Here is a 15,047-nt window from a genome sequence, read left to right as displayed (position 1 = left end):
TACAGTATATGCCACAATGCTGCTTATTCAACTGTTCCTGTATTACAGAAAAAACGTAGCTTTCTATGTTATGAACCTTATAGTAAACATTCAGTAGATTTCAACTTTGATATAGAAGCTTAAAGCAATAGTTCAAGATTTTTAGAAAATTTGCTTTCTTGCCACGTTAGTTGAAAAGAAAAGCCAGTTAGCTTAGCTAAGCATTAAGACTGGAAACAAGGAGAAACGGTTAGCCTGGTTTTGTCCAAAAATAACAAAACCCACTCACTTATTAACATGTTGAATCTTGTTTGTTCAATTCTTACAAAAGACGAAGTGTAAAAATGACCAGTTGCAGTTTATTGGCGTTATGTGCGGGACTTTTTCTTGACTGGGAGCTGTGACTTCCTGAAGTTTTTACTGCTTGACACCCTGTAAATCACATAAACCACAACTTTTCATTTTTACACTTTGGTTTTTGTACCGTTATACAAACCACATGCACCTATGTTAATTAGTGAGCTTCAGAGGTGCTGGTAGGCGGATGTTTTTACCTTCAGACAGAGCTAGGCTAGCTGTTTCCCCGTTTTAGTCTTTATGCTAAACTAAGCTGACCAGCTTTTATAGTTGGAGCCAGTCTGCAGTCACACAGCCTGCGTCGACCACCAGACGGTGTGGCAAAAACGAAGGTATTTCCATTCATTTTGAATGTGGGTAGTGCGTTTAGGTAGCGGCGGGGGTTGTCGCAGGGGGGAGACGTTATCCCCACATTTAAACAATGTCTCTTCTCATCCTTCTCCGTTAAGACTGCTTTTTCACCCCACGTTTGTATGGCCACTCAGTACAACCAGAGCCCGTCTACGGGTCTACTTACTAGAAATTCTCTGGTACAACTACAGTGGCACTCAAGAGTTTATGAACCCATGCTAAAGTTGACTAAAAATAGGAATACAAAAATCATCTTTTGGAAATTGATCCTAATGCCTTAATTAAAAAAATGAGGAAAATCCAACCTTTAAAGGACACCAATTTTCTTTGTGAATGAATAATGTATCGTAAATAAATAAATAAATGTTCTTCCTTAAAATACAGGGGGCATAAGTAAGTACATCCCTATGTTAAATTCCCATAGAGGCAGGCAGATTTGTATTTTTAAAAGCCAGTTATTTCATGGATCCAGGATACTATGCATCCTGATAAAGTTCACTTGGCCCTTGGAATTGAAATAGCCCCACATCATCACATACCCTTCACCATACCTAGAGATTGGCATGGTTTTATTTCAGTTAGCCTAATAGCTGGTTTGATTTGCATTCAGAGATGATTTTATGGAAAGTACCCCATACCAATCTCTAGGTATGGTGAAGGGTATGCGATGATGTGGGGCTATTTTAATTGGAATGTTTCCAAAATTCCCCAGCTAAACTTTCCATGGAAAGCAATATTAAAACTATCCAGTTTATTCCCATTAATTCCCGTTTATTCCCGTTAATTCCCATGAAAGTTTCCAAATTGGAATGTTTCCAAAATTTCCCAGCTAAACTTTCCATGGAAAGTTTCTGGAAATTTACCAGAACATTTCCACCCCTTTGCAACCCTACTGATGGTTATATTTTAAATCTGTAAAATGTGCAGAGAATCTTTTGGGTGATGTGCACTATACAGTTGAAGTTGCTCTGCGTGAGGCTGGACTACCAGCCAGACAAAGTGGGCAACTACCCCAAAGCACCAGAAGCCCCACCTTTACTGTACTGTGTGGAAAGTAGTTTGTGGTACTTTGATTAAATTGTAATTTTCTTTGGGGAGAAAACCTAAAGCACAGCTAAAGAGACCCTATGTCATTTCACCTGATATTGTGTTATACAGTGCATAATCCGTGTATTTAATGACGTTATCACACAGTAAATCTAGGGCTATATAATGTATTCCAGCAAAGGAATACTGAACATATTGCACAGTGGGGGTTAATGAGGCTGCTCTTTTTTGTCTCAGGACCCCCAACCAAGTTAATCTGACTATGTCTGTGCGATTAAACTTGGGTGGAAATATGCTGAAGTTCCCTTTCTGACGCCAGCCTGATACTGATGTGTTGTACCTCTCTCATGGAACACTAGTTATATTCAAAACCTGCAGTTATCTTGCTCAAACATTTATTGCTGTATGTTCCACATAAAGTGCAGCAAAGCAAGTCAGTGAGTCTCAATTATGCTCAGTCCACAAGGCCCAAGTGTTCATGTAAACAATACTGCCTCCAACTTTTTGTGTTTGTGCCACTTCCTGCTGTAAAACCTAGTGGCTGCAAGTTTAGGAACACACACACCTTTTTACATGGTCCTTTAAAGAGCTTTTATTGGTGGTTGAATAAGTGATGTTTGAGGCCTGAAAAGATGGAGGAGATATGTTCAGTATTGAAAAGTGACGGTGTACTTTTACATGAGCTTAACACATTAGTACTGCTTACCAGATCATCATCATCATCATCATCTAAACCAACTTTAATCGTCTTCCATGTTGTAACTGAAAAACAGAAAATGGATCAGTCTTGATAAATAATTCAAAACCCTCCTCATTACTAAATTATTGCACTGCTGTCATGTGGAACTGCAGCTACTACTGGCTCTCAGGCTGTTTTCAGTTGTAATGGGGCTTATTCATGGGTGTTTTCATTCTTCCAAAGTTCATAACGGCGTGGTGGGTGATTTGAGAACAGTGTGCACTTTTTTCTTACCGTCACTGGCCAAAGCATCCCTCGACACAAGGCCCATCCTTTGGCGAGCAGATTTCAGTTGAACACATGAAGTAGATCTAAGAGGAAGGCAAAAGTAGAAGAGGGTTGGATATAGTGTCCAGGCTCAAGAGTGTGTAGCGTACTATGAATAACAGCTGCTGCCAATTGAGATTTGGACAGAATTATCAGTATACAAAATGGCCTCTCCACATGTCCTCATAATGAATGCTGACTTAAGAGATTTAGAGATACAGCTGTCAATGGTTTCATGTTCCATGGACTATATGCCCATGTTAAATAAAATAAACGGTTTACTAAGATAACAGCCATTCACTTTTACATTACTTTATTTTTTTATTTACAAAAATTAAAGACAGTGAGTCTAAAGAACAAAGTCCATTGCCAAGAGCCACTCTAAGATAAGACTTGATTATATTCCCAAGGGGCAAATTCACAGGCACTCTAGACAGCTGCACATTTTAGATTTCTTTCCTTGCTGCAAAGCATAAAAACTAAAAAGGGGAAGCATGTTTAAAGCAACAGTGAGACATTTTGGAAACTAAAGCTTATTCGTTTTCTTGACAAAAGTTAGATGAGAAGATTGATACCGCTCTCGTATCTGTCCATTAAATATTAAACTAGGGCCAACAGCTGGTTACCTAAGCTTAGCATAAAGACTTGAAACAGCTAGCCTGGCTGTCTACAGGTAACAAAAATCCCCATACCAGAACATCATAAACCCCCTGTAAAACCACAACTTGTCATTTTTACATAGGGATGGTTATCGTTCGATTTTATCGATGCTCTTATTTGTTCTTTATTACTAAATAATTGCTTTTAAAAATATATATCATTTAAAATGAGAATAAATTCAATACAGGATTAGACTTTATTCATATTTTAAATACAGCTCAATGTTTCCAGAGTAGCAACAGTAATGTTTACAACAATAAAGTCACAATATATCTCAATAATAACTCACTGGAAACAAATCTAAAATGTCAATAAAATAAATATTCAGTAATAATCATATGGATTGCACAAACAAGATATAGCATGTTAATTGATGAGCTTTAAGAGTTGCTGGATGGAGCCAGGCTAGCCGTTTCCAGTCTATATGCTAAGCTAAACTAACTGTCTCGTTGCTGTAGCTTCAAATATGAGAGTGGTACCAATCCTCTCATGTTACTGTCGGAATGTAAGCGAATAAACGTATTTCCTAAAATGTCGAACTATTCATTTAAATATTTCTTCCCCAAATTTCCCTCAGGGGATGAATAAAGTATCCATCTAAGTATTGCCACAAATGGTTTTCAATGCCATGTCCTGATGTATCCCTTTAACTTGACTTCTAGTTCAGAGTCTGAACACCAAGATAGAAATTAATACTCCTACAAAATATCTCCAAAAAAAAAAAAAAAAAAATCATGAAAAACACAGATGTCTATAATGTCCCCCCATCGTTATTCATAGAACTCAAGGGTCTCTGCTTATCCCTACCTCCTCATCCGGGTCCTTCAACTCACTATCAGGAAGGAACTGGAAGGTGCTGATGGTGAAGCGGCGGGTCTGAGCCCGAGGAGAGGGCGGCCGAGGATCAGATAGCACAGCCTGCTGCAGGGCTGGGTCCAAGGGGTTGGGACATCTAGGGAGTAACTCTGAATTAGTAATCCAATTAGATAACAGGACAATAGGTATAAAAACTATACTTCCCTTCAATTTCCCTGTTATCTCCTCTCAGTGAAAATGTGATATTTATGTGAAGTAAAGCTCCATTTTTGTTCCTTCCGCAGTAACCACCTCCTCAATATTTTTGTTTTTGATGTTCTCTTCACACAGGAGATGTTTCAACGTACCCGTTGTAAAGCAGCTGCCACACAGCCTTTCCAGAGCGGGGGTAGGCCACACAGAAGTGCACCAACAGCACCAAACTGGGATCCGGGGCGTTGAGCAGCCGCACTTCCAGGTAGAGGGGTTTCCCAAGCAGCATCTGCAGGGGCTGGTGATGCTGAGGGTAGAAGCTGCTGTACTGGGCATCTGAGGTGTGTTGGAATAGAAAGAGGTTATTTCTTGAACCCATTTCACTATCCCAAAGTTAGTTCTCCTACAGCTGATCAGGATGTGTTTGAAGCATTCATACGGTGCTTAAACACTGGATATATTAAGATTTGTCATTCAATTATCATCAGTTTCCATCTTGATTGGCATACATTTGTGTCCAGAGACACAACAGCACAAAATTGTAAGTTATTAATTATGCAAAGCAATTGTTATTGTGTTCATTGAAATATCTACCTTTGGCAATCCTGAGCTGGACTCCAAACATCCCCTTGGTCTGAACTTCAGGTCCCAGGGTGGGAGTTTTAACCAAGTAGCTCACACTCAGAACATCGCCTGGCAGAAACCTGCACTCCACCAACAACCTGAGAATGAGACAATGAGGTCATGCAAATCTACCTAGGATAGGGCTTTGACTTTTGCCCAAAAATCATATTCCAAGTTTGTTTGTTTATGAATATTAATATTCGAATATATTCAAATATTTATTAATCATATTTTGACCATTAAATGCCTTCAGTAAGGCTTATATTGGTATCAAACTTCGTATATGTTCTGTTCACCAGAGGGCAGTGTATCAGTCAGTAGACGTACAATGATGTCAGAAGAAAAACACACTGCCACCACTGTTTTTAAAAAAAATTAAAAGTCAGACCCTGGATTAAACACAAACAATATGCTTTCAACAGAAGGTCGGATATTTCACCGTAGCCTACGTAAGTGGTCTGATGTTCATACTTTTGCGCTGGTGTGTGCGTCGAGCCGCGTGTGTGTGTGGGGGTGTGTGTGTGTGGAGTGTGTGTTAGAGTGAGAGAGTGACGGTGATTACCGGTAGCTTCAGAGCGAGTAGCGACTCTATAGTCTTAGTGAGAGAAACAAAGTGTCTCCTCTGTTCTTTCTGACCACGGTGGGAAATCTGGAGCAGGAAAAGTTAACCCTCTCCTTGATTTTACGTTGTTTATGGAGAAAGAGAACCAGGAAACGCTCTACCAAGCCACGGCCGAGCAACGTGCGTCGCCGCGACGTGTAGTTACATTTTGAAATGCGTGAAAAAGCCTCGGAATCTGAATTGAAAACAAGGTTTACAAGCAAACACATTTACAAAAAAATAATGCCCATAACAGGTTCGAAATTCGAATATTAAGGGCTGCCTAATATTCGTTCGAATATCAATATTTTTTTTAATATTCGAATTATATTCGAATATCGAAGTTCGGAGTCAAAGCCCTAATACAGGATGCTTTTGTTTTTTTGTTGTTGCTTTGTTCGACCTTTGAACAATAAAATGGGTAAAAGAAAGGCAGGTAGGATTCTCTGTGCTGGAATCAAACTAGGAACATTGCAATCATGGTACCATGGACCAGTGGAGTAGCTGGTGAACATAGCAGAGCTTTTAGCAGCTAAAGAACCAGCACTCAGTCAAGATGAAACCCTTAAAGCATGGGTCTCAAACTCACGGCCCGGGGGCCAATTGAGGCCCGCGGGCTGATATTTTGTGGCCCCCCTACTTGACGTCAAAGTTTAGTGTCAGTGCGGCCCGCGCGTTGTTCTAAAACGCACCTTTTTGCTGAGTCGTTGCATGTGCCGCGCTTGCCACGCTTTCATTTTATTTTTTTATCACTTACTGGCTACCATAGCTAGTCTCGTGACTGCAGCGTTTGTTGTCAACGGTAGTCAAGCTAGCCAACCGCGAAGTACCTGGGGTAGTATCAACGTTAGTCACTCGGTTGAAACGTGTTCCGGAGTGACGGAAAATATGGAATATGGAATATTGTGTTTTCGAGCACAGGGGCACCCCTACATGTCTCATATGCACAGATAAGTTGCGATGTACAAGGAATATGACATCAGACGTCATTACTCAACTAGACATGCTACCAGGGAGAGAGAAAGAACCAGGTCGCCAATCTTAAAAAATGTCTATTGAGGCAACAAGATTTATTTAAGAAAGCAAACAAAGAATACTTTTGTTGAATACTTAATGCGGCCCAGCCTGACCCACACTCTACCTCGGGCGGCCCCCAGGTAAATTGAGTTTGAGACCCCTGCCTTAAAGCTATCGTGCATAGTTTCTGTCTCCCCCATGAGGAATTCTAAGTAATAACACTGTCGGCACGTCCACATGATACAGCCTTCCGTGATCGCGCACGCGCCTCCTCCACGCAGTTGCTAGTATGCAAGGAGGATTAAAAAAACATGGACTCTTCAGAAGAGGTAATTATGTTCACTCAAGCTTCTGCGCGGGAAGGTCACCGGACGCCACAATCTTCTCAACATAGCCATACTGAGAAATACAGAGAGAGTTTTGTGGAGCCGATAGTCTTAATTAGCTTTGTAGCAACTCATTTGGCAATGGCTTGAATGTTCATTATCAAAAAGTTACGCACCAAAGCTTTAATCTGAACAGGTAACTTTTTATCTGATAATAAAAAGCAACATGCTCTGACCTGACAGGAGAATCCCTTGTGATGGTGCCATAGTTGAGGCTGATTGACTGAACCTTGTTGATGACCTCCACCATGTAGATGACCGTTTTCCCCACTGTCTGTCATGACAGAATGCAACATACAATTTAGTATGTGGACACTAGTAAATACTAAATGGTCCAGGATCTGTGGTTGACTGGAACAGGTCAGTTGAGGCAACACAGGAAATACTCAGCCGATCAGTTCATTGTTTATTTTGGTATAACTTTAATATTTGTTTTCGTTCATTGCATTCATTGCAGTTTACCACTCTGCGTGTCCCACAGCCATCCATCGGGATCTTGAACAAGGCATAGTCGGAAGTCACTCTCTGAGGTTTGCAGGTGGAGTCGCCGGCAGTGACAAGCAGGGCAGGAGAAAGAGGGGGCTCCGTGAGGGAGGCCGGCACGGAGAAGACAAAGTGGCGGTCAATAGTGCACTCTGGAGGAGGACACAAACACACAGTTATGTAAAAGGTCAGATGAACAAAAGGTCAGACATCTCAGGAGGAAATAATAGATAATGAGACCCAAGGTATTCTATACCCTTTTTTTGTTCTGTGTCACTGCTAGCTAGAATCATGCTGGCCCTGAATATGCCTCTTTACTCATCCAGCAGCTGTAGCGCTTATATTTCCGTAACCAAAACAGCTCAACTGTACTCAGCCAAGTGGCGTGAAAATGCCAATAGGGATGTAAACTGCAGCTCACCATCCATGGGGTAGTAGCAGGCAGGGGGGTGCTTGCTAAAGCAGCAACCCATGGAGAGGCACTGTGGCTGGGATACAGAGCCGGGTCTGCAGGGGAGACGCTGTTCGCTGGGAAGGTTGCACTCTGAGGGACAGCACGACAAATGTCAGCCACATCAGTTAAAATAACTCTGAATGGCCTGGAGAAAACACCCTTCAGCAAATTGAATAGTCTTTCAGAGGTGTAAACATAAAATCCATTTACCTTGTCCAGACCCTGGGACGACAACTGGACAGGATAACTGAGCCTCCCGTCCCCCACTTACTGTCATGTAGACGACAGTGATGATGTACGTTTTACCCTTTTAGAAAAAAGAGTTAATGTGTACAGCAAATGGTCAATTATACAAAAGGTCATGTGCTCAGTGTGAAATCTGGGTCAATACTTGCCTGCACACTCATGTGGCAGCGTGAGTGCAACTGGAGCCTCAAATGAATTTTGCCCTCTTTGCCTTTTCTTGCAGAATACCCACAGTGCTCTGGGGCATCCTGGAGGTTCATCTGGTTCCCTTTGATGTCTGAAAAAGTACATGTTGAAACATGCAATAAGTTACAGACTTTAATGGCACAATTTCAGCCCTCGGCATGGCAAGGCAGAGCTTAAGTGCAGCCCAGTCAAAAACCCAAGCCTACCTTTCCCCCACCCCCATTTAACTGTATACCAGAACAGCCCCCCTGAACCATGTGGAAATTCAACCTATGCAGAGCAGATAGCAACCATACACACAACACACCTCACCCACACCCACACCCATACCCACACACAGACACAGACACAGACACAGACACACACCTTTAACAACAATTCCAGAGATGGGACCAGAGGGGAGCTCCACAGTCATCTGATGGGAGGTACAGAAGACTTTAGGCTTTGGGACAACAGACAGGCTGACCTTGGCCTTAGTGGTGCTGGGTGGGGTAGGGGACACTGATGGGGTAACTGGTGCAGGAGTTTCAGGGGTAGTTTGATACGGGCATTGCAGGTCCAAAGTCCTATACTGCGCCATGGAAAGGTCCCAAAACCTCAGAGCTAAGGAAATGGTCGTGGGAGTCTAAAAAGAAAGAGATCAATAAAGTCAGTATGAACCACCACGGATGGTTTCCAGCTAATGTGTTTAAAAATGAAGTCTGCAAGTTGAGCTCAACTCACAAAAACTCACCAGTTGGGTTGCACAGAACATAAACTCCACCAGTACAGACGCATGCAGAGCAAATGCTGCATGTTGTCCATATGGGTTGAATCATAAAATATGAGCTGCTGACTGGGAAAAACTGCTCGTCTGTTCTATATACAAGCAGGACTGGTGTCAAATCGCTGTAGTGACAACCCAAGTGGTACAAACCACCAGCGTCAGCAATCCAAAATAATTTCGTACTTTGTGGTGGCATTGTATTGGACTGCATTAAGGCATATTGAGTATTTTATCAAACATAAGAAACACTTTACAATATAATGTAATCTAATAAAACTACAGACTCAAAAAATACCATACATCTCAACAAACCATAAGTATCTATTTTTCGTCTTTATCATCATGAAAGTACTGATTAGTCACTGTAATGTGATGAGTCTATTGGTATTGACCATGTGTATAAGTTTACGTGGACCAAACTCCATAAACTTCAGTCCTCAGACCCTCATTAAAGGGCCGACACATCGTCAATAAAGTGATTACACGTGACGGATAGTGTGGGGATTCCTTTTTCCTTCCAGGTCAAGCATTTTTGATCATAAGTACCTGTCACTAAGACTTTATGGTGTCCTAGAACTTTTGTTGCTGTATATCCTGATATAAAAAGGCTCAGACAATGACCATTTCATGGGAACTTGAAATTTAAATGAGTGTTCCAACAAGTTCACCCTGTCATCAGATAACTAAACTACATCAAAGAAACAATCTTATAATTTATTTAAGGGGACACGATTAAAGTAAAGCAATTATATAAAGATGACACATTTGCAGGCAGTGACGAGGCATTATGGAAGATCTCACCCGTGACTGGCTGTGGCAGGCAGGCAGAGGAGAGTGAAGGATTACCCCAGAGCCCTCAGCCATCTGCAGCATGTACCCACACAGTGGAGACACACTGGGGATGAACAGCCATGTCATCATTTGGTCTGATGTTAGAAACAAGGATTGTTAGATCTTTGATATCTGCAACACAATTAATATACTTTAATTTTAGAAGTAAAAGCTGATCTAGGCACAGTGAGAGATCTGGTACTTTGATCTGCTGTTGGAGGACCATGACTGTCTATATAAAATGTCATCAGAATCCACCAAATAGTTGAGATATGTATTTCAGTCTCGACCAAAGTGTTGGACAGACAGACTAACATTGCTCTCAGTAGAGCCATGCCGCTAGCATAGCTAAAAAGTATTTACATAGGGCCTTGAAGAGATGTTTTTGTCAAAGATGGATAATTTGTAAATCATGAAAAGACACATTTCTTACCAACACAAAGAGCTCTAATGTCCAAAACACTGACCTCTGACCTGGATGGAGTCTGGGTGAGCAAAAGGCAGAAAGACAACCATCTTCCCCATCAGACACTGGAGATGGGGGACCTGTGGAGTGGGTCCAGCTGTGGTAGAAGCTGTAGAACTTGTGGTGGTAGGAGGTGTAGTGGTCATTGTTGGTTGAGTCTCTGTATACTGGGGCACAGGGGGGTAAGGTGGATGGTATTGTGGTAGGTGGAGATAATGGTAATAGGGGTAAGGGTAGTAGCTACAAATGGTATGATTATCAGAGGGACAGGTAGCTGGTGAGGCCGCTGGTTTCTGAGGTTCCTTGGGAGTAGTTTGAAATGTCTCTTTGGCAGGCAGCGGAGGGAAATAAATGGGTGTTTGGGGATAAAATTGGCTGAAGGGATAGATGGGACTGTGCTGCTGCTGGGGCCCAGAAGGACTGCCAGGAGTGGGCCAAGAGGGCTGGTCAGGTTGTGAGCCAGGATAGAAGAACTGGGAAAGCTGGGGGTATTGGAATCCAGGATAGGGGTAGTGGGGGTAGTCAGGAAGCTGAGCAATCTGCTCCTGGGATGGAGTTTGACGAGGGAAAGGAGGGAAGGTGGGTGCAGGGCTGACAGGATCTGGAGTATAGGGAAACTGGAGGTTACCAGGAGACAGAGGAGGAGAGGGGACGAAGGGAAACTGAGGATTGACTGGACAGGAGAGGATATATTCCTGATCATCTAATTTAAGATGGAGAGGAAGATCATCCTGAAAAAAAGCAGCACATGAAATATTATGGTACAAGCCAGCAGCCCACCATAGTAAGCCATTTAAATTGGATAACTTACGCCGCTAGTGATACAAGGAGCACCGTAGGAGATGAAGAAGGCAAGCTCCCCAGGATGTGAGGGGACGCGGTACGCACAGTCCTCAGATACAAACGCAGCCCAACCTCCATTCACTGTACAGCAGATTACACGTTTTTCTTAAGTCTCATTCAGTTGATAAAGGCTCAGATTCAGGGATATAGATACCACTGAGGTATTTATTTCAGGGAATTTGGGGATTTCAAGAACCTTAAATGAGTTTACATACATTCTGCAGTTAAAAACATACATATTTTTATGCCGATTACATTAATTTTTTGGACTCAGGATTTTAAAATATGACTACTTTTAGGCCAACAAAATAAATAAAGGATCAGGACCAATTTTATTCCTGGCAGTGTGGAGAGGGCTTTAAAACAGCGTTCATGTGGGAAATAAAAAGTAACAATTTATTTTACCAGTTCATAATTTCCTAGGAGGTGCCCTGAAACAAACTGTATAATAGTACCACCTACAGGGAAAGAGTTTATAGTTCAGTTAAATGTTTTAGTAAACATTTCTTTGAATGAACTGCTCCGTTTAAATAAAACTTGCAGACAAAATAATTGAACTACTAACTGAATACAATTTAAAATATCAAATATTTATTTATGTTAGACATTTGTGTGTATCCTGACATTCATCTGGAAAAGGTACAAAATATAAACCATTGATTAATCTTAAAATGAAATAACTGCCTTTAGTACACATAGTATCAGATTACATACTATATTCTTTCTAGGGAATGTCCTAAAAAATGTATTAGGAAATTGTTGGCCCACAATGTTTTTCCATAATCAAGATCTAAGTGTTGTGCCGAAGCCCTCTCCATGCTGCCAAGAATATAATTCTGGTGGTGATATACTGAATTGTTTATTGTGTTGGCCTCAAAGTAGCCACATTTTAAAACACAGATTCTATATATACGGTGTCAAAACATACTGCAATAAGACTGACAAAAAATTAAGATGTATCAATGAAGAAATGTATAACTGTCGAATTTGAATATTAGTTACGCCCCTGGTATAATTTAAATCTAGACTTTAAATATTCTTCAGATAAATATGGATTTCCAAATACAAATGTATTATGAACAAAATAATAAAAAGATTCATGTTGTGGATTCTATTACAAAATTAAATATAGTACAGATAATTTCAGAAACAATTCGGCATGAATCCCCTAATAAAGCAAAAGGTACCTATGACTCCCAGTATCTGTATGTCCTGCTCATGCCCATGTATCTGCACGGCCATGCCATAGGGGAGGCAGAAGACTGAGGGAACAGAGTGGGAATAAGAGGGGACTGGAGTGGACATCTGCACCGGACAGGAGAGATTCAGTGGGCTGCCCCACCACAACAGGGACAGCACATACCTTCCATTCTGACAGAAAGAAAAAAAGGGGTGATGAACCGAGCAAACAGGAATAACTATGGGTGGAGATACAATGCAGGTGTCGCTGCTGCTGGTACCTCCTGTTTAATGTAACATGCATCATAAGGCATCATCATCTGAAGGTCACTCCATGACGTCCACACTGAGTAACCACAGTAAGGAGGTAACTGGAACAGGGAGATGGGAGAGGCTCCCTCTGTAAAGAGAAAATGTTCATCAGCTAATTTTAGTGCTGAATCGCATAATTAAAACGATGAGTCAATCCACAGGACAATTTCACAAACAATTTTGATAACTGATTGATGGTTTAAGCATTTATCAAGTTTAAATACCAAATATTATCTTCTAAAATGTGACGATTTGCTTATTTCTTAGTTTTAGATTACTGTATTTTGAATAATTGAGTTTTAGACTGCCAGATGCACAAACACAGCAATTTTAGGGACTTTCATCTTGTGCTCTGGGAAATTGTGATGGGCATTTCTAATTTTCTGACATTTTACAGCATAAACAATCAATAAAAAAAATGGTTTAATAGAAAACAAGGGTTACTGCAGCCCAAGCTGATTTTTAAGAACGTTAAACTAAGTTTACACCACAAAGTCTGTCGTTTCAGGTACATTTGAAATTAACTGTATATAAAACCTTTTTCTGCTGCAGTAAACATGTTCTTCAGCATAAAATAGGGGGCATGTTAAACCTTATGTAAATATGCATGTCATTCACTCTCCTTGCTATGTAAAATGAAGGCCTTTAGTTTGCACTGAAACTGTGTGCTCATCACATATTTTTATTGCAAGAAAAAAAAAAAAAAGACATTCTTTGCAACAAGATGTCCTTCCCACCATTTGCATATTCCACCTGAGCCTGTTAAACAACATTCAAACAGCACCAGTTCAAACACTATTTCCAACTTCATAATAAGTATTACACATCTTACCTCTGTTCACAAACAGGTGTGTGAATCCTTCTCCAGAGGTAGTGAAGGTCATGACACTATCATCACACTGCACCAAGGGCCTCATAGCCAGCCACTCAGAGAAATGTGGACTAGAGTCAAATGGACCCATAATCTCCCCCTGGACTCCATGAAAACCTAAGGATATTTGAAAAAGTAAACAAAAAAAGGTATTTGGTTGGTTAACACTTTACTGTTCCATGTCAAAACATTCCTGCACAGTGGTGAAAAAAAATATTGAAATAATTTACTTAAGTAAAATCAGCAATGCCACAGTACAAAAATAGGCCTAACATTGCTCCAGAAAAGTAGACTACAGCTGTAGTTGGTCAGGTTGGAGCTAATTGTAACTACTTCATATACTTGTAGTTTAATCTCTAACAATGGACTATATTTTATAAACTGATCATGTTTTGTATGTAAAATCTTATTCTGAAAAGTAACAATCTCTTAAAAAAAAAAGTCTAAATTGACCCACAATGCAACTCGACCACGGACAGTAGGGAGATTCTGGTGTGTTATGCTCTTCTTATATACTGTCTATGGTTATGCTAGTAAGCGGCTAATGTAGCCTCGAGCTGCTAGCCTCAACCAGAGATCACGCTACACAGAGGTCTTATAACGTCACTATTTTTTAACTCACACCAACAGATTATTTTTCATTTTCAGACTTTTAGTCTTCAGCTCCAACCGACGCTGACTCAAGTGACATCACTTGAGGTAATTTATCAGCTTTCGGGCAGCTCCCTCTGGAGCCACAAAAGGTATTATAACGTACAAAGAAATATAAGGTAGCTCTAACCTGTAAAATCTGCTTGATATCCATCTTCAGAGTCTGACGCCGAGTTACTTGATTCCGTTCTGATATTACCAACAGTCCAAGACAAGCTGTCATCAAGTGTCGCGGCACGATATGGGATTGGCTCTCCGGGAAAGGCAACAGATTCCGGCCGAAGCTCCGTGAGCCCCCGCTGGGTAGATTTTCGCAGATTTGGGGCCTGGATAACCTGTTCAACGAGGCGCCAATGTCCCTGCTGGGCGTCGTTGTCGTGTTTAATCCTTTCCCACCCGGTAACGGTTGCCTCTTGAACTTGATAGGCAGTTAAACCTTCCTCCCGTTGTCCTAAACTTACCGAATGGCTAACTTGAAACGTGTAATAATAAAAGGTTACAACTAATAAAAACAAAGTTATTTTATCTCTTCTCTGTTTGCAAGACATCGCTGGATTGTGCTCACATGCGCACACGTGTCACCTGCAGATGAGGGCGATTAATTAGGAGTCATCAACAATTGACCAATGAAAAAGCTACACAGATGGTGAGTCTGAATGAAAAGTATTCAGATCCTTTACTTGAGTAAAAGTACTAATACTATACTGTGAAAATACTTTTACA

The 15,047-nt window shown here is 41.0% G+C and overlaps 2 protein-coding genes across 4 annotated transcripts in view; both read right to left on the bottom strand.

Annotated features, from left to right (window-relative positions):
• rbfox2 (RNA binding fox-1 homolog 2) overlaps positions 1 to 8,658 on the bottom strand; it is a 44,384-nt gene extending 35,726 nt beyond the window's left edge. Inside the window, exon 1 of the mRNA XM_036000255.1 lies at positions 8,647 to 8,658. The gene's annotated coding sequence lies outside the window, so the exon portion shown is untranslated. The remainder of the gene's footprint in view (positions 1 to 8,646) is intronic.
• LOC116040565 lies at positions 319 to 14,944 on the bottom strand. Of its 3 annotated transcripts, XR_004102712.2 has the most exons (19): positions 14,455 to 14,940; positions 13,635 to 13,790; positions 12,772 to 12,890; positions 12,499 to 12,682; positions 11,280 to 11,392; positions 10,470 to 11,199; positions 9,973 to 10,097; positions 8,772 to 9,030; positions 8,369 to 8,496; positions 8,184 to 8,280; positions 7,941 to 8,063; positions 7,499 to 7,671; positions 7,213 to 7,310; positions 5,003 to 5,130; positions 4,564 to 4,744; positions 4,208 to 4,352; positions 2,708 to 2,784; positions 2,441 to 2,496; positions 319 to 411 (listed from the first exon to the last, which is right to left on the bottom strand). XR_004102712.2 is itself a non-coding variant. In XM_036000253.1 (17 exons), exons 1-17 carry the CDS (start codon positions 14,870 to 14,872, stop codon positions 2,710 to 2,712), a joined length of 3,252 nt encoding a protein of 1,083 aa, XP_035856146.1. In that variant the 5' UTR covers positions 14,873 to 14,941; the 3' UTR covers positions 2,515 to 2,709. The 3 variants fall into 3 exon arrangements, 2 of the variants coding, with proteins under 2 accessions (XP_035856146.1, XP_031141897.2); XM_036000253.1 differs by lacking the exons at positions 319 to 411; positions 2,441 to 2,496 and having other exon boundaries at positions 2,515 to 2,784; positions 14,455 to 14,941; XM_031286037.2 differs by lacking the exons at positions 319 to 411; positions 2,441 to 2,496; positions 2,708 to 2,784 and having other exon boundaries at positions 4,292 to 4,365; positions 14,455 to 14,944.
• Between the last annotated feature and the right edge of the window lie 103 nt (positions 14,945 to 15,047).

Source organism: Sander lucioperca, chromosome 4 (genome assembly GCF_008315115.2).
Source record: "Sander lucioperca isolate FBNREF2018 chromosome 4, SLUC_FBN_1.2, whole genome shotgun sequence".
Classification (NCBI taxonomy): Eukaryota; Metazoa; Chordata; class Actinopteri; order Perciformes; family Percidae; genus Sander; species Sander lucioperca.
Note: the sequence above shows the minus strand (reverse complement) of the source record. Positions and strands in the feature narration are given on the sequence as shown.

What these genes read in the sequence shown, in the direction of transcription:
- LOC116040565 (XM_036000253.1), bottom strand. Translation starts at nt 14,872, where the DNA reads ATGTCTTGCAAACAGAGAAGAGATAAAATAACTTTGTTTTTATTAGTT. An exon ending in AGACTCCATCCAGGTCAGAG is followed by an intron (nt 10,098 to 10,469) that starts GTCAGTGTTTTG and finishes TTCTAACATCAG; the next exon opens with ACCAAATGATGACATGGCTG. An exon ending in CTGCTACTACCCCATGGATG is followed by an intron (nt 7,672 to 7,940) that starts GTGAGCTGCAGT and finishes GTCCTCCTCCAG; the next exon opens with AGTGCACTATTGACCGCCAC.